This window comes from Pleurodeles waltl, chromosome 4_1, assembly GCF_031143425.1.
Source record: "Pleurodeles waltl isolate 20211129_DDA chromosome 4_1, aPleWal1.hap1.20221129, whole genome shotgun sequence".
In the NCBI taxonomy this organism is placed as follows: Eukaryota; Metazoa; Chordata; class Amphibia; order Caudata; family Salamandridae; genus Pleurodeles; species Pleurodeles waltl.
The window spans coordinates 656,676,460-656,702,064 of NC_090442.1; the positions used below are offsets into that span (position 1 = coordinate 656,676,460).

Sequence of the window (25,605 nt, forward strand, 5' to 3'; positions counted from 1 at the left end):
TTATCTGATTGAAGTCTACCTGTTCCTGAAAGCTGGTGATTTTAGCACTGTAAACCCTTTGTTGAAGGGAAAAAACTACAAGCTTTCATCTGCAGCCCTCTTTTCCCATTTTTTTAATGAAATTTTAGCTGTATTTTGGCTAATTTCTTGATCTCCTCCAGGGCAACCCACAAACTCTGCATACCTCTAGAATCCCTAGGACATTGGAAAAAAAGGACGCAAATTTGGTGTGGGTTACGTGGGCAAAAAGTTATGAGGGCCTAAGTGCGAACTGCCCCAAATAACCAAAGAACGGCTCGGCACCGAAGGGGAAAAGGCCTGGCAGCGGAGGGGTTAAAGCCTACTAGTGCCATGGCTAAAACCTCCCTACTGTACCGTGTCTAAACTAGTAGTAAAGACTGGGTGTTTTTTTTTTTTGCTCACCTCAGTGAATTACACACATTATTTTGGTGTCATTGTGAAGGAATTTCTGTGATGCTCGCTACCTGAATTGAGCCTGTTTCCACTTGCTATCAGGGGCGTAATGCAGAGCCCTGCAGCCCCAGCAGTGCAGAGAGGCCCTCAACCCTTCAGGGGCACCTTGAACTTTTAGGGTGGGCCCCATTCAGCCAAAGGCCAAAGAACATCTGAGAGATACAGGCGACTCAGGGGTCACCTTTATATTCTGCAAGGGAGGGTATCATTTTGTGCTACTCCACTGCTTGCAATGTTTATAGCTAAGAGACTAAAAGCATAAGGAGATTGTGCAGTGTAAGATTTTATTTCGTTCCAGCTCAATATCACATTAATTACTTTGTTACACTTGACTTGCCCGAGGTAGAGACAGCAAACCAAGAAGCCTTATTCCAGGCTGTGGTCCAGAAACAGCAGAACAGAGTATTGTCAAAGATTCGCCTCTTCTAGAGACTACAATTTAATTAAGAGGGAAGTATAGAATGAAACTTTCAAAATAACTTTGCAATTCATAGTACAAACAATGTACATGCTCTGATCCCCCTATGTTCACCTTACCACCTTACCTCCACCCTGCTGGCATCAATGGTGGTCTTGGTCACAACACAGATCATACTTTGTGGCTATTGGAGAAGTTTGTGAGTACTCATGGTGTAGAATGTCTAGGCATCTGGGGAAAGTATATATTTTCCTTTTGTGACAATTAAAATCTCAACTTTTTTTTTTTTAAATCCACTTGAAACCATGTTTAATGGCATTTTGGGCCACATGTATGAATATTAGGTTTTGTGAATCGCAAAACCTATTGTACAACAGTGTCAATGACACTGTTTGCGATTCCCAATGGGGTGGTCACATATGACCTACCTCATAAATATTCATGAGGTTGGTTGCAATTTGCGACCCCATTGGGAATGGCGGCCCTCACAGCAATGGTGGCCTGCTGAGGACAACAGACCACCATGTCTGTGACTGCTTAAAGGAAAACAGGATGCATTTAAAAAACAAAAATAAAAAGTTTTCTTTTCATTTTTTTCAGAGCAGGCAGTGGTCCCTACGACCACTGCCAGCTCTGAAAACATATTTTCACTGCCATTCACAAAGGGGAAGGGCTTCCATGGGGACCCCTTCCCATTTGCGAATGGGTTAGCACCAATTTGAAACTGGTGCTAACTGCGATTGTTTTGTGACCGCGTTCACGGTCACAAAACAATCCTACGTCGCACTAAGGCTCGCAATTAGGAAGGGAACGCCACTTCCCAATTGCGACTCGCAAACCTATTTTGTGATTCGGTGAATAGTTTACCGAATCGCAAAATAGGGTCTATACTGACAAAAATGTTTTTTCCTGTTGCAAACGGCCCGATTCTGTGAATTGGGCCGTTTGCAACACGAAAAATGGTATGTACATCTGGCCCTAAGTCCTTGCACTGCTGTGGATCGCATTAGAAAGTGTAACTATCAAGTAACCTTTGTTCTGACAAAACCTCAAATGTGGCGATATGCCATGCTCTCACACACAGTCATAGCTCATGAGTTTGAATTCAACTGCTCGATCATGTAATGAAACACTGGCGAAACATGCTACGAAAAGATGGAGAATAATTTATAGGTTCGGATGGCACGCAAAGAAGAGTTCATTTAAAAAAAAAATCGAGACGTGACGAATAAATGGATGTTTGAATTTTCATTATTACATTTTCGATTTAGTTTTTAGGCACTATTGAATAATAAGCTAACATAATAGTGGATTGGTGTGTTGATTTGTTGGACGTATTTTATGTTTAGTTCAATTCTGCTTGGGAAATGAAAGTCAATGAGCTCAGAAAATATATAAACATAACATTTCCCCCCTAATTTTCCTGGCCTTTAGGGCTATGTGTATGACCTTTAGTGAACTTGTAACGTTGCTGCAGATAACTTCTGAGTTACAAAACGTCTGTGTTTAGCTAGGAAGAGGTAGAGGGAAGTAACACTGTGTCACCACAGCTAAATAACTGCAAAATCAGGAAGAAAGATGCTGAGTACGAGTTCCACGTCGTGGCCACTAAATCACATCATGCGACTCCAGAGAAATTCTCTCTGGGTTTACCCTGGTTTTCAGAAAAATTTGCAAAATGAAGGTTGAGTTTGACAAAGTAATGAACATAACTGGAACTTTACTGCGTCCCTAGGACAGAAGCCACGTGAGTTATGTGACCAATCAGCATCAATAGCCGACCAGACAAGCTTCAAGGATAGTTCAGTGGGTTCAGCCCTTGCTGCTAAAAATTAGTGTGTAACACACACTTTTATCAAACCCAAACCAACACTTCATATTGATAAATCGAGTACCCCCTGTGGCGGTAAAGGTGGTAGATGCAATTTACGTTGCTATAACGTACGGAAAACTACAACAGCAAACATAACATTTAAAACAAGCATTTGCAATGCAATGGGTCTCAGATTTGCAAGAGTTAGAGCTATTGGTGTTGTAAATGACAATGTCTTTTACCCATGTGTTTTGGTTTAGAGTGGAGTTGATGCATGTGGTGTGGAGTGGAATTATGTGGGTTGCATTGGAATTGTTAATTGTGTGGTGTGTAGTGTATATGTGTAGTGGAATCATGTGGTACGGTGAATACATGGGGTGAGAGATAATTACAGAGGAGAGAGCATGTAAGACAACTTCGTCAAAATAATTTCCTGTATGAGAAAGTGACTTACCCCACTCAAATCAATCTGAGAATTAAAAGTCCAACAGTCTGGCTTTCAAACTCAGTGACGGGCTAATGGCCTCAATGTGGCACTGGTAAGTCTAAGCAGCAGTCCAGGCTGCAATCACCGGTGGAAGTACAGGAAAACCGAGATCATAAATGAAGCACTACTTTGAGACAGCCCACTCTTGGTGTTGCAGTATTAGAATAGTAATTAAAACAAGCATTTTCAATGCAACAGGTCTAGCATTTGTTCGAGTTAGAGCTATTAGCGTTGTAAAACAAAAAAACATGCTGCGCAATCGCGAAATGTAAAATGCAGAGTGATCGCGCATCCTGGAAAATAAACCGATAAAGTAGTCCAGACCCCAGGCTGAAAACATTGAGCCTCATATGTTTTTAGTATGTTACCGGTGCTGTGTAGGTGGGCTACATACCGGAAAAGGCATGACGTATGCATGCCTTTCACAAATGAAAGCAAGCGGTTTGTAAAAGGCAAACCCACGAACCAATGTAAGAGACTGATGTGGCATGGGTGTGGTTTGAAGCCCAAAGAGAGATTACAGAATGGACTGAGCGCTTTGCGCTCGCCCATAATAAGAAAAACAGTAAGGCAGCCAGCGGTGAGCAGAATCCTCCAGATAGATGTGCATGTTCAGAGAGCCAGTTCAAGCAGTGAGGCCATGTGGGAGGAGACGCAGCTCATAAAAGCACAAGCAAAACAAAGAATATTTGCAAGTCTGTCTACAATCGTTTGGGCATTTGAAATCTCAAAACCCAAAGGCAGAGGAGTAGCTGTGCAACAGCCTTCTCATGCCGCTGGAGAACCCATGCAACAACGCTACAAAGGAAGTAGCAAACCTGTCGGATGAGGACATAAACACACGAAAAAAGAAAGCCTAAACACAGCTCCCATCAACTGAGCGTGTTTTGTGAAGAAAGCAAAAAAAAAAAGTTTGACAAAAGCTACAAACAGCAAGGATTACCAATACAAAGTAGGAAGAACATCAAGATTTACCATATGTGCTTTTACAAAAGTTTATTTTATGTGACAAAGTGCGCTTTTACTTTCAACAGGGCACCAAAATCAAAAAATCAAATTTAAGCATCAAAAGCTTTACACGCAGGCTTAATAAAGAAAAGGTATTATAATTCCGAATTTAAAAAACGAAACCCCGTCGGGTGAGCGTGTAAATAAGAATGCAATAACTAAATTTACCGTGTTACCAAAAAAAAACACATGTAATATCTTGTTAGCTGCAGTATATCACTAGTGTAATAAAGCCCACGATAATTCAGCTGGAGTAAGTAAAATCTACAAGTAGACATGTTAATGCAAATGGCTTGCATGCATTAGTTTACGAGAACGCATTACCGGATATACAAGAAAACAATGTCTTTCCAAGAGTATCTTAGTGCCAATATACTACGCTCATTTAATTACAACATACTGTTTCATAACCGTGTGCTTCGACTGATGCATGTTCAAATGAAGACGTGTTACAAGCACAACAGCTGGGAAGGAAAGATTAGCTCATCGGAGTGCAATGAAGATGGGATTTAATTAAAGCCATGCTCATCTGCTGGACATAAGTAACGATTGTGCCAAGTAAAAACAGACTCAGGTTGGAGCTTGAAGTTATTATCATTCCGAATTTAAAAGGCAAAACCTGTTGGATTAGCATGTTTAAATCAGAATGTAACAGCAAGATTTACCTTATTGCCGAAAAAAACACATAACCAACACATAAAAAACGAAAGAAAACTTCATGGATACAAGAGTACCTTCCTAAAACACGGATCAAAAGCACAAAAAAAAATAATAGTGCACACAAACACAAATGCACAAACGAGAAAGGGTACAAGTACTAGGGCCATGATCCATGGGGCGGTAGTAAAACACAAAAAGGAGGGCTATATATGAAACAATAACCACATAGAAGTAAGCCTTTGAAAAAGGCACTTGACGTTACCAATCAAAAGCGATGGGAGGGCTGTATGTCCATTGACTGAACACAGCACGTCTCGAAGAGACAGCGCATGTGCTGCCTAGACGAGACCTAAAAAGCAAGTAATGGTTTTCATACTTTGTAAAAAGACACTGGAATATAAATATTGGCCCTAAATGAAGTCTTGTATGGCACGCACAGTAATGAAAGGAAAGCAAAATATGTTTGTTACGACCAGGAATGTGGGTTAAAATGGCAAACATGCATTTGGTGTTTTTGCATAACCTGCTTTTCTCAATGCTCTTCCACGTTTAGAAGTAAAACTGTAAAACAGAGAATATGTTTGACATGGTACACTATGAACATGTTTACCTGCTTTGCATTTTAACACAATTTGCGAACTGGTATCTCTCAGATATGGTCCTGTTGTTTATCAAAACCTCGGCTGTTAAGTCTGAAAAAGTAACAAAAAATACAACATATTTTAAAAATATGCCACATGACTGTAATTATTCAGTTTAGCAGGAGGATGATCATAGGTTTTTTAACGGCTTTCGGAGCTGGGGAGTGGTACAATGATCACACAAGTGAGGGCCAGTTATAATTGGTTGTTTCATGTGTACATCCTTCGCGTATGCAAGGCTACACAGCTTTGTTAGTGCTGTGAGCTTGGAAGTCACACTCAATCATTCTGCGTCTTCTATCTGTCTGAATGCCATGATCAACACATATAGATCAGTGAGGAAATGGATGGAAAACACAGTGGTGCCGGGCTAACCCTGGTACTATCTCAAATTTCTGATGTTTTGGCTTCAAAGGATGACACGAGGCCATTGGAATGATATGAGGATGCACAACGGGAAATATGGTTCAGACTTCTGGGTTTGTCAGTTCTTGAAAAAGCCCAAGTAGTGTGTGTAAAAACCCGCAGATCTTTACCATATCAACTTTACTTACTCATCACCTTTTGAACATGTCCTATTGTACAGCAGACCACTGTTCTTTATCACATATGTCCGTTTCAAATTCTGCTGTTGGATTATTTTTAAATTTATAAATACTGTCTCACTTTCACTGAAGATTAAAAGCAGCAGCAACACTGTGACGAGTGAAGCTTGTAATATCCTAATGATCTAAACCTATGATAGGCCATGTTTGCACTCATCATATCTCAGCCAGGCCTCGCCCTGATACTTGCGCTGCACCTCATGGACCTTCTGTTCACATAGAAACAGTGCTGCTGCGCTGTGGGGAATTTCTCAAACAATACACATGCTAGTGTGTGGAATGCGTGCAGCCAGTAGTCTATGGACCTCTTGAGTCTGGGCCTTCACCTTTCCCTTCTATCCCAATCTTTCTTGTCCTATGTAACTAGGTCTAGACCCACATGCTTGGCTGTGAGCAGAGAGTCTATATTAATGAATTCTCTTCAACAGATCCCCTCTTTTACAGCTAGGGGGACAAGGATTGCTAGTCCTGTCTCATGGGTGACTATGGATGGATCCCTTGGTCTAATGTATTTACTGCCCGGCTTGCCATTAGCTGTGCCCTGTGAGGTACTGCCCCACCCCCAAGCAGATGTCAGGTCTGCCACTGCTATCTGGTTGTTGTGGGTTCCTGCTTTGTGGATGACCTTATCCTTGTCCTAAGGTTGATTTGCAACTGCAGTCGCCAGGGCCTCTTTCTGACCAGTGGTGGGGGCCTAGGTCCTGCTCCAGTAGCCAGCTGCTTCTGCGCTGGCCTGCCGCCTCTTTTACCTGCTCAATCAGCAGATTCAAGTCCTCCTTATTGGGCACAGTCCTCCCGTGCTGCCGGCTGCCGCTTCTGTCCATGGTTCTTGAGGTCCTTGGTTCTTGCGGCCCTAGGTTTAGCAGGCATACGTCGTTGGCCTGCATTCTCACATTCTCCCTCTGGGGTGGACGGGTTTGTGGTGGATTCTTTTTTGCACCTGATACTCACTTCCTGTGTTTGCCGCCATTGTATCCTCCCATGCATTGGTAGTCCTTGACACAAAGTCTTCACTCAGTCATGGCTAGAAGCAGCCGTCCCTGAAGGTACCTTGTGTGGGAGCGAGGTACGGATCCTCCTTGGCAGCAATAGGTATTGCTCCTTTTTGGTGGTGATGATTCCAGCAACACCACAACTACATGCTCCCCTTTTGGCTACATGTTGGCCCTACCCACCAGCCCTGATTGGCAGGTTTGAAACACGCCAGCCAATTGGGGTGTGTGTATATAAGGCTCTTGGCTGTCTGTCCCTCCGTTAGCCACCCACAGGGTGTGTTAGTCACAGTCCCCTGTAGTGTACGGCTGATGTCTCCCAGGCCTTTACTTAATTTTCCATCAACCTTACTGTTAAAATAACATTACACACAACTGTTATGTTTTACATTAAAAATTGTTATTGCAGGCATATATTCACAACAATTTATTTTCTTAATTCTTTTTATTTTTGTTGGATATGCTTGTAATAATACAAATAATAAAAATTGTACCAGCTTGCCAAGGCCAAACCTTTTGGCTTTGCCAGTATTTGTTAATCAAGCTTCTAGCTACAGAGTGAGACAGAGGCCACCTTGTTTGACATGAGTTCAGGCTTATGTCCTACCTAACAGTGGTACTAGTAAGGGGAACGAGGTAAATGCATCTTTTTCTTCCAAAGTCCAAGAGTGGACCTCACCCCTTTAATGGGGGCCTACAAGCATTATTTTTTAGCCTCCTACAAGCAGCCATTGCTGCTCTGTTTGAGACAGATCTTGAGTCTGGGCCTAGTGCAGAAACAAAAGCAAGAAACACTTGTTCTGGGATTTGGTGTTATTGGTACTAAATTTTTAAACACCCTAGGTGCTGCTTGCACCTCAGCACAGATGATGTAATCAGTTGTGCAATACTTGTAATCAGGGGTGCAACTAGACCTGAACTTTGGGGGGGCGTTGCTATCCTTGGTGCCAATACAAGAAAATAGAGTGATAAATTGTGCATCCTGACAGGATAGAAATAAGCATGCTCTAATGGATGTGACAATGTTTATAGGTAAATAACATATATCCTTATAGAGGGCAATAAGTTATATAACAACTAAAAAGCAGCGTCTACGGATTTTAGTACAAACCACTGAAGAACCAATTTTGGCTAAGTTATTATAAGACAATGGCCCTTTTTGCCAATTCTCCGGAAATGTCTTCCGTGGAATGACAATGCGTTCATGAAATATTTTTAATTTCATCTTTAGAAAAACCCTGCGGTCTGACTGTTGACCAAAGGTACACTTTCAGTCTGCTCATTGGGACATTAAAACATATGCTTATTTGATGCCGCACACATGTACATGTCTCAGAACATTGAGCTTAGTGGGTAACATACCTGCTTTTGGGATTTGTGACTGGCAAGTCTCAGATCTCATTACTAGTGCATCTTCCATTGCTCCAGAGATTGACTAAGTCAGTGCCAATCAGATGGCAATAGTGACATCTGTTATTTACTCTGCTCATAAACTGTGCTGCTCTAAATTAAAATAAAATAGTTGTCATTAGCACCCCCTGATGAGCAGGTATCATATGAGATGATGCAGCTACATCCACCAGGCTGAAAGCAAAGGCAAAAAAATGTAGTTGCCTTGAAAACCCTTAGTAACCAATGGTGTTCTAGAATGCAAAGGATGTAAGTATCCTTCACAGTCCAGAAAACAGCATATGTGGCTGATGGGTAATGTCCTCCAAAGAGGTCAATTCAATACAACTTATGCCTCTTAATAGTATATATTCTAATACAGCATCTATGATTTTTAATCTGTTCTGAAGCCTGCAGCATATACATTGCCAAATCCACTTAAGACTCAATGTTGTTACTACACACTTAACGTGCGAAAGGTGATGCGGTGGGCTGGCACAATCTGTTCAGTTCTGGAAGACACTTCTGCTAGCCATGATGGGGCAGAACACAGTAGCGAATATAGTTTTCCTGCTGCCTTGCCTCTATGTGTTGCAAAAGTAATATGTCCCCCTCTACCAAAATTTCCACAGTTGGATAAACTGCTGGGGGATGTGTTCTAGGCTGGTGGTTGAAGTCGCATCAAACTTGACACGCTTAAGCTCCCTTAGAGGAATGGAAGCCCAACTTTCTGATCTATTTTTGTACTACCCGGAACCACAACACCAGCCCTTGGTGCAGTGGCTAGGTAACAACCCAAACTGAGAAAAAATACCCTGGCAAGAACATGAGACTCACACATGCTTCTGGAGGTTCTCAAGATGGGAACAACAGAACCTGACTCCCTATCACACTTATGCAACAAAAAGGTCATGTTTGGTGCAGGGTGTTGCAAGTGGACCTACACATGGTGCCATACGAAGAATATCTTTCCCTCTGGGCACTTCTAAAATTGTTACAGGTCCTGTGTTTAGTGCTTGAGGGCACTCACTAAATGTATTGAAAACTGATACATGCAAGATATGAGATGATTTCTTACTGATAAAGTGCCCTTAGTCTGAACTGACTAAACATTATAAAAGTTATGAAGATATTCAAAAAATAGATGCATTTTAAGAGCATTTCTAAACATAGAATGGTTCTGTATTTTGTGCAGCCCAAGATGAGTGCATTCGAAATAGAGGAAGCAACAAGAGAAGGAACATCCCTCTACACACCCTCACCAAGTCTTTCTAAATCAAGAGGCTAATAGCAGGATAGAAAATCCTAAATGAAGGGATAACTTAGAGTTGAAAGCAAACACATAAGCAGCGTGGGTCCTTTTCGATAACAAGCCTGTGGGCAAAGTGGAGTGCCTTATAATGGATCTTTCTACAAACTTGCAGCCATTGCAGCTTAGGGAGAGTCTCCGAAACCCTATGGAATTTCGTGAAATTCATGACAAGTCATGATGTCATATTCTGAACTCCTGGAAGCTTGTAAATAGCTGACTCAAGAGCACCAATACAGCAAGCATTGACACAGTTTAATCCAGAAATGATGGTAGGATTAACTGAACAACTTTTCAGGTGGCACAGGATAAATTGATAGACTTTGATGGAAGTGATGACTGGGCCTTTCATCCCTGTTGATCTATCACCAAGCACTTTAGGTGGGCCACCATGGGCCTGACTACAAGTTGTGCAATACTGGTGGGGTGCAAATTCCGCACCAGTAATCACCAGTACTGTATGGTAGCAATCCACATTTCCCAGTTAAATACCAAGGAACTGGGAATTACTGTGCACACCCGGATTTACCAGGTGACCTTCTGCATCAAATTCCCTTTTCTGTACGGTTTAACATGCACATTCAGAACCTGCTCAGAGCAGGTGGTAAAACTGTGCAAGAAGCTGTCGCTAAAGTGTGTTGTAAGGTGCGGTTAGAAGGAAGTTGTAAGGAGGGTGAAGGAAGGGGTGGAGAATGTACGCTGGCAGGCGGGAGCATGTAAGGCTTCTCCTCTGCCTTGTTTGAGGTTTGCCCAGGGCTAATAGACGCAGTCCAGGGAGCAAAGCAGGCTTTTCACACAGTGATTTTCCAGCTGCTAAAGTCTGGCTCTCTGTTTCTACACCCAGTAAATTTGTGTGCAGGTACACTGGACCTCTTATAATTGTGCTGAATGGAATTCCATCCAGGAATTCGTCTCTGCACATTTCCAAAGCAGGGCCCATGTCTATTATGGGCACCTTGAAGGTGGGCTGATTAAGCAGAGAGAGCGTGACGCTAAGAGGCATAGGAACCGATGGAGAAATAAACAAAGACATCTACCAATAAATGTTTTTTGGAAGCAGTAGCCTATCTTATATTGTGTGTAATATAGAGGGCGAGGCAGCAAATTAACACGGAGAGCTGAGTCATAGTGAAAACAAGCCGCGCAGAGGGCCTGGCTTAGCTTTAAGAGCTGGTGCACGAGCTGAGCCTGAAAATGTTTGGCATGTAAACAGTGCAGCCAACATCATGAAAAGTTTGGTCAAATGGGGAAGCCATGACCAGGTTTTTTGGCTTCACATAGTGGAATTCAGCCATGAGATGGGTATTTTTTCTCTGTCAACATCGAAGGTTAATGCTTTGGGCCTGATTCTAACTTTGGAGGACGGTGTTAAACCGTCCCAAAAGTGGCGGATATACCACCTACCGTATTACGAGTCCATTATATCCTATGGAACTCGTAATACGGTAGGTGGTATATCCGCCACTTTTGGGACGGTTTAACACCGTCCTCCAAAGTTAGAATCAGGCCCTTTGTCTTTTATACTTGCCACATGAGGTTTGAGTGCACATGAAACTGCTCATTTAGGGCTCGAGCGTTGAAGAGGACCTCGAGCTGAGTACGTGGCCTGAGCCTTCTGTGACTCATCCACCGGTAGTTTCATATAATTTTAAAATAAAGACTTGCGTATTCATAGTGCTTTCAGTCGCATGTCGGGACCTCGCAGCACTATAAATGCACAAACACCATTCTCCTTACCAGGATGCAGTTCGTGACTGTCTCATTACACACACAGACGTCTGCAGAGATCACATTATACAATTGAGCTGTCCCTTAGCAAAAAATAACGAATTCCCCATCAATTACTTTAACTTGCATTTAAAGTGAGTACATTATATATAACTATTCATTTAACTGAAGGTGAAAGGCCCACAAAATATTTATAGTGTTTAGTCTACTTATAGCCACCGACTCCCACATTCAGGGTCATAGTTCCCCTATTTAATGTACATTCATTACTGGTTGACGTGCGAAATTCTTTGTAGAAGACTGTTAGTGGTCTCGTCTGTGGCACAGCCCAGCACAGTTGCAGCCCGGGCTAAGACACAGGACGGGGGTGGCTAAAGCCCTTTTAGCCCAGTGGGCGTTGTGCCCCTGCTCCTAATGCAATACCTGGACTCCGTGTCAGGAGTCATGCAGCCACATCTCTCGCTTCCCAGCTTCTGACACTGCAGAGACCACCAGCGGACCCGACAGTCAAGCTCCGTGGCAGGACCGTGGAGCCCAGGATCCCCAGCCGGTGCAGCTCCAGACAAGGCCCAGGCAGGGTGAGGTGGCGACCGGCAGCACCATCCCAGAGATGCCACTACATCGGACTGGCCGGGCGCTATTTCGAACTCATATATCAACAATCAAAAGTGATGAAGCATGCACGATAATAAGGTTACCAAATGTAGTAAAATATATTATTCTTCGAGGAAGAAGAAGGACGTGTAATTAATGTGAGATAATAAAAGCACCAGACAAAAATCCAACACAGCAATTTTTCTCCTTTTGAAAGCATGATATTTTATTGTAGGTGTGTGATCTGTATTTATGTTCTGTTATATTGTGAGATTTACGAAAATTTAATTCAGCAGAGGGATGTTTTCCCTTTGGAAAATATACACTGCAAAAAGTGTACACCAATTTCACACCCGATAATCTTTGTAAATAACACCACACAGAGTGCACTGATAATAAATTAGCAAGGTAACAATGGTATCCCTTTCTGTATTTGCATTTCTGTCTCTCTCTCTTTATGTGTCTAACTCAAAAAAAGTGTGTGTTAGGGTCTCTTTCTTTTTGCCCATCGGACGTGTTTGTGTATTTGTGTTCCAGACTTCCCGTGCATTGCTTGTTTGGTGGCATGCATCCGAGTCACTGTTTGTGTGTGCTGTGTGATGCTAGAGCTCCTAATTTTAAATGTGTTATTTGTCTTTGTAATGCTGTAACGGCCACAGGAGAAGCCAGCACAAAAGTGGCAGGCTGAGTCGAAGGGTTAGAAGTTCTGAAAAGTGGCAAACTTCACTTCACTTCACTTACCCAAGCCACCACAGATGAAGTGTTAAGGGAACGGGTGGTTGCAGATTTACCTCATGAGGTTTGGACAAAGCATTGGAGAGGTTGCACTCATTTACAATCATGTGCTGGTGCCCGGTGTGAAAAGGCATTGCTGTGCAGTGAGGTGAGCCCGTGTACATTTGTGCAGGATTATAAATCCATGCAATGTTGATGTGCAAATTCATTATTATAGTATATCAGGCCATTTATTCTAGCATGTTAAGTTTACTGAAAATATGACTTTTTTCAATATAATGGGCAAATAAAACACCTAGAGGCAGAATTAAGAAAAGTGGCGCTGCATCCAATGCAGCGCCATATTTCTCGCAGCCCTTCGCGCCCCTCAATGCCACCATGTGTGCGCTGTACTTAAGATACAGCACGCCATGGCGGTAGTTAGGGAACTAGACTTAAAAAACGTTATGCTAGTTTGGTGCTTTGTAGGATTAGTGTCCAAAATGTTGACGCTAGTCCTGCAAAGTACATAGAGGCCCAGTTTAATTAATGGTGTGCCTCCTTTTAACGCCTGCTTAAAGCAGGTGTTAAAAAATGCCGCTAAAAATGGCGCGAAGAAATCTTTTATATTTCGCTGTGCCATTTTTTCGGACCCCCTAACAGGGGAACGCCCCCCTTACATACATTATTCCTTGTGCAGGCATATTGTGGCGCAAGGGGTTATAAAGTGACGCACTGCATGCATTGCACCACTCTGTAAATCTGGTGATGTGATTTTTGAAGCCTAACATTAACGTAAAACAAAAAAAAAAACGCTACGTGGCATTAGAGGTTCTTGAATCTGGGCCTTAAATTGAGTTAACCATTTTATTTTTAAGCTCTCAAAGTGTTGCTCTATCCTGGCCTGCTCCAACCTGAAATCTCGTAACTAAGACATCCAACGAGCTTTCACAGTGCACCTCTATCGTGCCCAATCATGCACTGGTATCCTAGTACCGAGCCATCCGCTGAGCTCAATTGGAGCACCAGTGTACTGAACTGCCATGCACCGCCATTGCACTGCTGAGGCTCTCTCAGCACACTTCTGTCCTGACCTGTCAGGAGCACTATGTAGGAACTGAGGACTCTACCGAGCTCTCAGACTGAACAGTGACCTACAACGTCCAATTGTCTGAGCCTTCTGGTGATCTCAGGAAGGTGATGTTACAGAGGATGAATGAAAATGGTTTATGGCCCCGCCCTCCCGTCCTCACTTGGGAAAACTGAAGGTCGGCTGATCCACTTTAAAGAACGTTATTCAGAAATTAGTAACATTGTTCAGGCACCATAGTTGGTATCAAGATTATGGCATTATAGATGCAGTGCATGAAAAGAATGTGACTGAACAGAATCACACAGCAGCAAATTCAGCTAAGGCTGGCTAATATATTTTTAGAACTGCAAGGCGACACTGATCATATCTTAACCTGGACCACTGAGAAGGGAACCAGAAGTGGTGAAAAGGAAGACGGTTTAATGCGTCAATTTGAGTGATAGTCATCTCGGTGTAAATGTTCCATGTACATTTCTCACGATGCTGATGTTAATTTCACGTGCTGCTTTTCAACTGCTCTGCAAGGCCATGCAATGATTTTTACAGGCAGACTGGTCCCCTTTTCAGGAAGGCGTGGAAAGTTCATGTTTATTTAACTATAGCACTGCATATGTAGTACGATCTAGTTTTAGCAGCTATCATCATTTATATGTATAGGATTCTTCATTTGCTCTGAAAAACAGACGTTGACATTGACTTTTGTTCCATTTACTTTTGATAACGTTGTTGTTAAATGCCAAACAATGGAATAAAATGGAATAAAACGCTCCATTGTATCACTCTGGACTTCCAATTGCTAATTTACAAGAGATGCAGGATCAAGTTACTTTGCACGCATGGTGACAGATTTAGTTGGGGGCAGTTTGCAGAAGTGCTTAAGGCCGCGGCAATCTTTCTGAAAACAAGCTCGAATAATTTGAGTATGCTTGACCTTAAAACTGTTAAACCTTCATAGAGATTGATGCTGCATCCCTGTGGTTGGTTAAATTATTCATGCTAATTAAATAGACATTATGAAATGGTGCCTCCAATTGAATCCACCATCTGCGACCTTCTCTAATAAAGTAAAATGCAATATTCTTGCAGTGACCTTCTCGCCCGGAACTAGGAGACCCGGTGACTCCTCTGAATGGCACAGATGCTCCTGAGTATTTCTGTCCCCAAGTAGGGGTCAGTCTGGCTTGACCGTGTCCTGCAGCAGCTTCAGGGAAGGCACCTGACGGGATTTAGACCCTCAAACGGCTCCCCTCCTGTGCACTGAGACTGCCTCCCAGCCCATGTTTAGACCATTCTCTAAACCACAGCTGTTCCTACAACCACCGCCAAGAGGGGCTGCACAGGGATGAAAAGGAGGCTGTGCATTAACCGATGTATGTGTAGTGTATGGGCACATGTGCAAGCACGCATTTGGAGCTCAGCGGCCCTGGAGTCTGAATCTAGTTGTTACAAAAATGAGGGAGAGGAATTAAACAGCTGCACAACAGACACTTGATAAACCAACCCACGCCCTGACAGTAGTTTGTGCTCATTGAAAAGAAGTCATCCAGGGATAGGTAAAACAACCATATTCAGGATCGTTATGACAGAAATGCAAGAGTAATAAAATCAGGTCCTCCACTAACACACTGGCACTTTCTCTCTCTCCCTATCCCAATCATTGGCCCATTCAAACCATAGGCGAGCTGCATGTGAGAGTAGAAGTGCTATAGAAATGTGGAGCCTCTGTGGTAGGCTATACACTAACTGGAAGAGTAAGATTCATGTGAATGAAAACACCCTCTGGTATGGTGTTCCAATTCGCTCATGCCCCACTCTCCAGCCTGTTAATCACTACCTGGTTAAATGAAATATGCAGCGTTGCATTAATGCTCACACTTTGAGCTCTAAGCTTTTACGCTTTTACACAAACAGTTGCATTAGCTTCTTCTTCACAAAGTATCCTATTTCAAATACTGGCTGATCTATTGAGCATCATCATTTATATGATCCAATTGTCCTCTTTTTTCGCACAGTGGCCATCTGTTCAAGATCTTAAATTGTTTAATCACTGTGATGAAGGAGCCATACCATATTGCGAAGCATCGAGAAGGCATACGCAAACTATAGGTCTTACGTGATCAGTGGATAGAAACAAAGGTTCTTCAGCAATGATTGGTTATGAAACACTCAATGGTGGTTATTAGGTTAATATTTGTATTGGGGCTTGAAACCACCTGAAATTTCCTTAAGGATGCCCAATCATCCTAAAGCTAAAATCGGCTGCCTGCTGACCAGTGTACTAAGGCAAAAAGATAAGACTACTGTCAAAACGTAGTACCATGACATTAATATTCTGGTATTTAACAGTGATGGAAAAGACTGAAGCTTATTGGAAGATGGTCCCTTACAAGGTAGAGACCTCCTGTACCATAGCTCATACACTACAGCAAGTAATATTAGTAAACTGCAAGATCCCCTATTAAACTATGTGAGGTTATCCGTGCTGTTGCGTTGGCATAAAAGTCCACAAATGTCTTAAAAGAATGTGGCAACACCCTGTCCAACATGTTAATGTACATATTACATGTCAATCAAAAGAGCAATCAATAGAACAGTTTCAGAAGATCCACAAGGAGTCATCGGCTCTCCCCTGCAGATTAGCTGAACCTCAGTATGGTATCACAGACATGTTGTGCGAATACCTATGACTCAATCTATCTGTGGTACCTGATCCCATTAAGGTTGGGAATTTTTCAGAGCTATCAAAATCATCAACGTTATCTGTGATATTGTTACCAAATCTCCTGGAACTTTCACCTGGGGATAAGAAGTCTCAGCCCCCTTCTAACTTTAGTAACTTTCAACCACTTACTTTACCACTGTCTATAAACACCCAGCCATCACCCTTTATCCAAAGAGGTGTGAAGGATATGGGGTAACAAGTTAAAAATTCAAAATTCGTAATTTTTCTTCTTAGTATTTTTCAGCTTTATACGCTACATACATTTATTGAAGGTTTTAAGTATATTATCTGCCTTTCATTGATTTTTGCTAGATGTCAAAGGTCTTCCAAAGCACTTGATTTTAAGAAGCACAGGAAAGTCCTGAATCTCAAACTCCTTTGGTGATGGGTCTGATCTATAGGATTTTGTTACTATCCACTGGGTTAGACTGGGTACCAAAAGCCATCATGGCCAATGTTCATACCAGCATTAAGCTGCATGGTGAAGGGGAGCGTAGAGAATTAGTCCAGTGTTGTCTAGAGTTATTTGGGGGTGCGGCATGAAAACTTGGGAACAAGCAACGCCACACAATGCATGTTGTAGCACACTTTTTCGCATCTGGGCTAACACAAGCTTTTAATGGTTTTACATGCAGTTCTCAGAGAAAACAAATAAACTTCCAATAGTATATAGTATGAGGCAGCAGCCTGCAGCACTATTTCTCTACAGTGGCACCAATGAGAACAATTTTAAAAAAGGTTACATTTATGCGCTTAGTACAAAATACTGACTGCATGGGTATAAATAAAGTTGCCCACAAAAGGAGCATTGACTCACTGACAATGTGCTCCAAAGTGAAGACCAGAGTTCTCAGGATCTACATCTACAGTGACACACACTGATATCCCAGTGCTAAGATGTTCCTGGCCTCTCACAATGTATCTCGAAACTGTCTTCTACTGCTCACCTCTGAACTAGTGAAACAACCACAGAGCTCTTATAAACCTCTTATAAATGCACCTCTACACTAATTTGCAGAGGGCGACCCCGCAGAGGTCTTACAAAGCTGGCATATCTGCTCGTACTCACAGTGCACCCTGTTACCCTAGTACTGATACATCGAGAGCTCTCTTGGTAAGTCAGTTTGGAATCACCTGTCTGCAGGGAGTGGATCAGTTCAACATTTGGTAAGATAGTTCAGGGGAATAATATTTTTGTTGCAACAATCCGCTTAACCTGCAGGCTGACATTTTCAAATCATGAGGTGACATACTCAGTTTTTAATCCTTCTTTGGAGAGAAAGATTAATGCCATTCAGCCCTGAAATAAAACAATTGCACATTTTTACTGCCTCAACATGATTCACCTAAAATGTGTCACACAAAGTCTATTAGTTTCTGGTATTATATAAAACACCATCTTGAAAGGGTAAAAATGAAGCCTGTAAGATCTATCAAGTATGCTACGGAAAAAACAAACTAATTAAGCACGTCATAGAAAACTCCCCTCTCAATACAGCAGTTCATGAAATGTTACCAATCTAAACTCCAGCTTCGTAGAGTCATTAAGAGCAATTCTACATGCCAACACCTGTCACATTTAGGTTGGGAGTTTGTCTGAGGTGGTGAGTATTGAGGGGAAAAGCGTGTGGTTATCACATGGGCAGGCAGAGTTTCGCGGGACATGATGCACAGCACATAGACCAGCATCCTAGAGGCTTTGAACACCAGTGTTTCCATGGTGACCTGCATTGGTGAGGAGTGTCATGTGGGAAGAAGAGCAGCAGAAGAACAACAAAATTCAGCGCTGAATAAAATATGTCAAACTTGGGTTTCTTCTTCAAATGACTAGTTGACCCCATGTTTTAGAAGAAAGGGACATGGTCAAGCCTTATGAATTGCCCTTTCTGAGATGGTGCCCTGTCCAGAGGTTTCAGCCTGAGGTTCCCAGTTAGAGATGAAGTCAAGGATTTTTCTGTCGTTTCAGTTTCTGTTTGAATCACACATAAAAGAGGCGTTTGACATAGGATTACCAAGAACTCCAGTATTAAGCTTGGTTGTCTCTATATTTTGGTGATGTTGGACTTATGATTTGCTCCAAACAATTTCAGAGATGTGTAGAAAGGACCCTGTCATCTCTCAAGAAAGAGGAGAAACAGGAGTGTACTAACATCTTTATATTAGAGCCTCTATGAATCATGCTGACAAACATTTGTTTCTTTTAGCAATTACTTTGAGCACAGAAGAAGGGATATGAATCATGCTGACAAACATTTGTTTCTTTTAGCAGTTACTTTGAGGACAGAATACGGGAAAGTTATTTATGCATCTGCATTGTTGGGTAGTGGCACCAGTGGAATGTTTTTTTGATCTGTACCTGGCCATCAATTATACTTGTTAGGAAGTATCCTGAAGCGATTCAATCTGCTGAAGGTTCACCACCAATTTCATGTTCAAAACAAGAGGCCTCTTTGCCACTTCACGTCTCTTTTGGCAAGCATATTAAAGTGCTATCCTTTGACATTATTGCCTTGGCTAAGTAAGTTGTAATATTTGGAATTGCTTTTTTAAAGAGGCATAATCCATTTATCATTTAGTATACCTGAACAATATCTTTGTCATCACAGTTTTGTCGTGATCCTTTTTATGCTTCAGTAAGCTGCTGGTAAACAACTGAGGGGATCAATGATTCTACACTGCATTTAATTTTGGCTAATCTTTCTATAGTACCACTTCAGCACCATGAATGTTCTTCAGTTATTTTTTGGCCCAAGGTGCACTCAGTTCACCCAATAGGGAATATGACTGTGCCATACCAACTGAAACTCTCTTGTTCTTTTTAGACATATGTATTCCTTATTTTTAAAAAAGTGAATGAGCTACAGATGGCTTCCATTTAGGTGCTGGAGAATTTGTAAAATGGGTTAATAGTAACAGCTTCTTTGCCAGCTGAGGTACCTTCACTTTTGTACAAAGTAAGAGCAAGATCCTCACCCTTGCATTCATGACAGTTTAAAATCTAATTATGAGGATTTATTATTATCCCTTAACCCTACAAAAGGATAGTCTAGATTTAGTCCAAAGATTACAAGGTTTCATTAAACTTGATTTGCAAGTTGCTTATTATCTTCGCTATATAAAGAAGGGCGGCAGCTTGAAAATGGCTTTCCAGACTTTTAATATTGTGCAATACCATTTGTGTTGTGCAGTGCCCTTGACATTTTCACTGCTTTATAGATTCAATATTTTCTGATATTTTTAATCAGTTTGTATTGCTTATCCAGATGATATTTTGGTGTTTTCTAAGCCCCCTGGAGAACATCAAGAACCTGTTAGCTTTGTGCTATTAAGAATCCAGCAACATTATCTGTCTTGCAATCCTGAGAAGTGTGAGTTTGAGAAGGAAGGGGTTGAGTATCATGGACTTAGATTAAATGCTTTGTGACATCCCACGGATACTAAGAAAGTATCATCTAGTTTGAAATCGCCTTCACAGAATGGAGTAAAAAAATAAAAAAGAGTCAAAGCATCTCCAGATTTCCAAATTTTCACCATCAATTCATTAGGAATTTTACGGAAATAACCAGAGGCATTACTTGTCTTCTAAAGACGGAAAATATGTTTTTTGTAGGAATGATCAAACCAAAAGGTCATTTAATACACTTATAATTATATTTATCCAAGCACCACATTTATGTTATCCGAACACATCTAAGAAATTTATTGTGAAAACCCGAGGTCTCACAAAAAGAGCCCTATTGGCAGTTTTGCTCCATAAAAAGATGATAGACAAGAACATTCTGTCTTTTATTTCTCATTTGTTTAATCAGTCAATTAATGGAAGTATTCAGTTCTGAAACAGAGCTTCTGGCCATGAAGATGGCTTACTCTGATGGAAACATCTTCTGGTCGGCACTAGAGAACTGTCTGAAGTTCAAACCAATCATTAGTACTTGCAGTGTTTACGGAATCTTCAATGCCATTTATAGTTCCTCAAGATAGACTAGCATTTTTCCTTACACAGTATGATTTCATTATCGCTCACATACATTCCTGGTTCAAAGAATCTTTTGGCCAATATTCTGTTGCGTCATGATTTAAAGTCTTCACTCATTTATGATCAACCTGTGATTCCTTCCCGTTGTATGGTTGGGATTTTTTCAATTTTGATTAGACGGAATTAAGCTGGCTCAAGAATAAATGGGTCTTAAGAAATTAGAAAATCTCCATTTTAAGACTCTTTTTGTTTCACAAAGAGAGTTGTACTTGTGCCAAACATAACATTACAGCCATTTTTACAGCTATCACAATTGGTACCTGGCGCTTGGAATAAGATTTTGGGAGATTTTATGACAGATCTTCTGCCTTTTCGTAGATACTGAGTAATAAAGTTGCACTGGACACCTTGTTGATGAGAGTCAATTTTTTCGCCTTTATCTACGTTACCCACAGCAGAAGAAATGGCTTCATAGTTTTTGACTCACACTTTTCATCTCCAAGAATTATCTTACATGTTTCTTTCTTGACAAAGGATCTCAATATATTTCAGATTTTGGAAGGCTCCATGTAAATCATTAGAAAATGAATAAGATGTTTTCTCTGGTTACCTCTGCAGTCTAATAGATAAACAGAGCAAGTTAATCAAAGTTTTGAACAGTTTGTGTCTTGCCACTATAATGCAACTTAAGATAATTAGGCTCCCTTTTTACAAACTGTGGCATTTTCTTGCAACAATGCAACTCATAGTGCTACTAAGTTTTCAACTTTTTCTGAATACATGATTTCCACCAAAGTGCTTCTTTATTGTTTTCATATGGACAATTTAGAGCCCGATTTAATTGTTGGCAGACCAAATAATCTCCATCAGAGTGAAGGAGAACTTAATGTCTGCCATGCCAATACTACCCCGCCTGGCAAATTTAGAAATGACCACCACGCTGGCAGTCATTATTAAAGCATTAGCAGGAACGCCATTACAGTGGCTTTTGTCAATGTTGTTTTTAAAACTGGTGCAGGGCTCTATTAACATGATGGAGCCCTGCACCAAACAGTTTTCTTCTTTATTTTCAAATGCTGAAGCAGGATTTTCTTTTTGAAAATAAAAAATAAAATGCTTCCCTTGCCATGGAAATCCTCTCCCATTGGAAGGGAGCATTTTGCAGTTTTCACTGCTCTTTACCACCACTTTTTTCCAGGCAGTGACTAGCAGTGACAACTGACCTCTAGTTCTGTCTATATAAATTAGATGGGTGGAATTAGAAGTCTGCCTCTGACAGCCCCTAGTCCACAATGTCGTCACTGGGGTTTAATCATGGTGAAGACAGGGTAGTCTCCACTGGGATTAAACGGAACATCTGCCTGCATATAAATCTGGCGGGCAGAACATTATCTTGGGGGTAAAGATACTACACTGCTGTTGCAACGGAGTATCTATACCACCAAGATATATATTAGCCCCTTGGTTCCTGCAGCTACTGATTACCTGAATCATTTATAGAAACATAGACAGCTGGTTTTTGATTGTATGCAAAATGATAAGGCCTAGATGAAGGGCCAAACTTGCAAATGAAGATCAGCTTTTCTCCTTTTGTTCTAGAGTGAAGGGTTTGGCAGTATTCTCGGTTTCCTCCTGTTCATTCATTGGCAGTAATATTTCGACCACAATTTTTGTTCAATTTGTCATTATTCATCAGATTAATCCTGTAGCCTTTCTGTCTTTCATTTTCTATTAATTAAACTACATATTCCTGATTCTTATCATCAGCTGCGATTTTAATCTATGCCAAACATGATAGAAGAACAACCAAAATATAACATTCAATAAATCTGAGATTCTCCTATGTTTAGGAGTCTTCACTGCTTGATTTACTGGAAAGATTTCCATCTACTGAACGATCTTGGGAAAATGCTTCTTTCCTTCATACTCCATTGTTGGTTTGTTGTTTTTCCAAGGGCTTCCATCAACCCAGAACTTTGGGTTGGGACCGTATTGCCACATCCCAAAAACAGCTTACCAGAGGCAGCAATTATTACCCCACCAGGACTCCGCATTCAGTGTGCAGCGGGCATCCTCTCAGCTTTGATCACTCTGCACTTCCTCTATCAACAATAGAGGTGTTCCATGATTTGTAAGAAGTGTGGGGTGGTAAAGGCAGCTGTGAGACTGCAGAGGTCAGCACTGGACAACAATTACAAACCTGGGTTTCTTCTTCATATGACTAATTGATGCAATGTGTTAGAATAAAAACCCATGTCCAAGCCTTAGGAATTGCCCTTTCCAAGATAGAGGTCTGACCAGAACTTTATGCCTAAGGTTCCTAATTCAGGATAAAGTTGAGGCTTTTCCTGTGAGCATAGCTACTCCTTATACTGGGAGTAGTCCCATGGTGCACATGTCATTGTAATGCCTGGTAATACAGGCTTCATAAATTTATACAGCACACATTCACTGTTCATAAAAAACTTAAACCAATTTATTAATTGATTCATTCCAAACATAAATTCAGTATGCCCATTGTTTGAAAAAACACTTAAACTCCTGTCAATACAAAATTCAAATTTGAATCAACATTTATGTAGGGTTCATCGAAGTAGAAAATTTCTCTTGATAATTACAAGATATGCTAAATTGTTTCTTGCCCCAATGCACTTTGGACCATGTGGTCTTTCTTCAGGGGACTCCTGTGGAGTGGAGTCGTATGGATCATCCACAAAGCTTACCGCATCATGGGGGGAACTCCTGGTGCTTCTGACACTTTTCTCAGCTCCCCAAGGTTAATTGCAGCAGGCAGGTGAAGCCTCATTAGAGAGAGAGAAAGAAAGGAAAGGAGGGTGAAGTAGATAGATTGCGACCAGAGAAGGAGAAGAGAGAGAGAAGAGGGGGAGAATGTGTGGATGGAAGGAGAGCACAAGGAGGCGAAAGGAGCAGGGCTGGTTCAAGCATTTTTGCTAGGGCTGCTTTTGGTTCCTCAGTCTGGCCCTGTTACTTACAGGTGAAAATGTCTTACCACAGAAAAGAAAATGTGTTTTGCCTTTGCACATTTATGGTGTACATTCCCCAGTAGACGTTCTGCTATGCTGGTGATCTACTTAACATCACATATATTTCCTTGCATTTGCTTAATTAATATTGTGAATCATTACAAATGTGTAAATCTGTGTAAACCTCAGACTGTACTTTACTATGCGGAGAGACGTCTGCACTTTTTATGAATGTGGTCTATGTTATTTTAATCACTTTACCCAATAATAGTCCTATGTAACATGAACTGAAAGGTTAATCTGCCACAAGAGTGGATGTTATTGATGAAATGGGTTTACACTCAAACTCACTTTGACCTATTTCCCAAATTAAATGGTAATTCTAGATGTGAAATTTCAAACAAGAAATAGGGGTTAAAAAAACATACCATCTGCCATCCATTCATTCTGCACTTTACACGACCAAGACGATGGGCATGGTGTTAAGCTTTCACAAAGCATGTTGTCGCTTATTGTGTTTTTCAGTCTGCAAGTTGTGGGTTCTTCTCGCAATTCAGTTAAGTTTGTATAAATGGTGACATTTACCTATTGAACAAAAAATATAATTTAGAGGCTGGACATCAGTTCAACAAGTACACAAAAAAATGAATATTAAACCGTTTTCGTATACCTCTTTCAAAGGACTTTGAATAAAGTGGAGCTGAAGACACTTCTCAGCTCCTTCCTGAACACTAACCCAGTAATCCATGATGTTTCCATTCACACAATCATCCTGGAAAGTACATCTGAAAATAATAAAATCAAACATAGAAAAAACAAAGCGGATTTAAGTACATACAAATGTAACAAGCAAAATATGCGACGTGTAAGTAAGCATCACGCATGTGTGTAATATATGACATTTAGCAATTCATGTATTTTCCCATCTAAATAAAGCAAGCATGCATCTTATAATGCATGACTGTACATTACATACTATTTGTAAGACATTGGGTTACTGGTTAACTTGGGCGTGAGCCCTGGTCAAGCAGCAACCACAAACCCTGTCAGGGTAGGGTCCAAACAAATTGCAAATTAACTTGTACTCACCCTCTTGGTACCTTAGCACAGAGTATTGAAGCGTAACTAAGAGGCAATGTATAAAGCATTTGTGCAACACTTCAAACCGTAAACGGTGAAAATACTATACAATAAAGCCCAGATCAGGTTAGAAAAATAGAGCAAATTTTAACAAATAAAAAAAGATTAAAGCAGTACAAATCCAATCAGTAGAAACGGAGTTATGAATTAGGTATGTATGTGTAAAATATTTGTGCAACACTTCAAAAAGTACAATGGTGGAAATACTTCACAAAAAGATCTCACACCAGGTTTGAAAAATAGAGTAAATTTTAATCAAAAAAAGAAGATCAAACCACTAAAACTCCAATCAGTAGAAACAGAGTTACACATTTCTAAAGAATAAAATGTAAAATAGTGCCTAAAAGCACAACGTGCCAACTGCGGCTATCTGGTCGCGCTGGACTAGGTCAAAGTCAATAGTTCAGGCCAACCGCAATGGAGTGAGGGTCAGATACATTCCCAGATTAGTCCTGCTGGAAGCTTACTTTCTCAAGTTCTGTACCAAGAGTACCATTTACTCTGGAGAGAGTAATGAGGAGCAAAAAGAATATCACAGGCGGTTGTCAGCATGCAGCGAAGAGCAGGCCTGGTGTCCCGAATGGAAGGGTCGGTGTTTTGCACTGGTTGTCCATGCAGGCTGTCGATATTGTTGTGGAAGAAACAGGCTGGTGGTACCTTACACTGGAATTCGGTGCGAGCCGCTCGGTCTCAATGCAAACAGGCCCTTTTGTGGTTGCGAAGAGTCCAAAAGCTTGATTTAAGTGCCATTGAGCCACACCAACGGCCCAGGGCTTGAGAGGCACCATTTGGGGTGCAGAAACTCAAAGTAGCTGGGCCAGGATCTGGTTGGGGAGCCTTTATGTCCCTAAGGCTCAG

At 41.3% G+C, this 25,605-nt stretch overlaps 1 protein-coding gene across 1 annotated transcript in view; it reads right to left on the bottom strand.

Annotated features, from left to right (window-relative positions):
• PLXNC1 (plexin C1) overlaps positions 1–25,605 on the bottom strand; it is a 449,291-nt gene that overhangs the window by 259,776 nt on the left and 163,910 nt on the right. The window contains exons 5-7 of the mRNA XM_069229118.1: positions 24,278–24,392; positions 24,036–24,192; positions 5,471–5,552 (exon numbers count right to left, since the gene is read on the bottom strand). Of these exons, the coding sequence (XP_069085219.1) occupies positions 5,471–5,552; positions 24,036–24,192; positions 24,278–24,392 (354 nt within the window). The remainder of the gene's footprint in view (positions 1–5,470; positions 5,553–24,035; positions 24,193–24,277; positions 24,393–25,605) is intronic.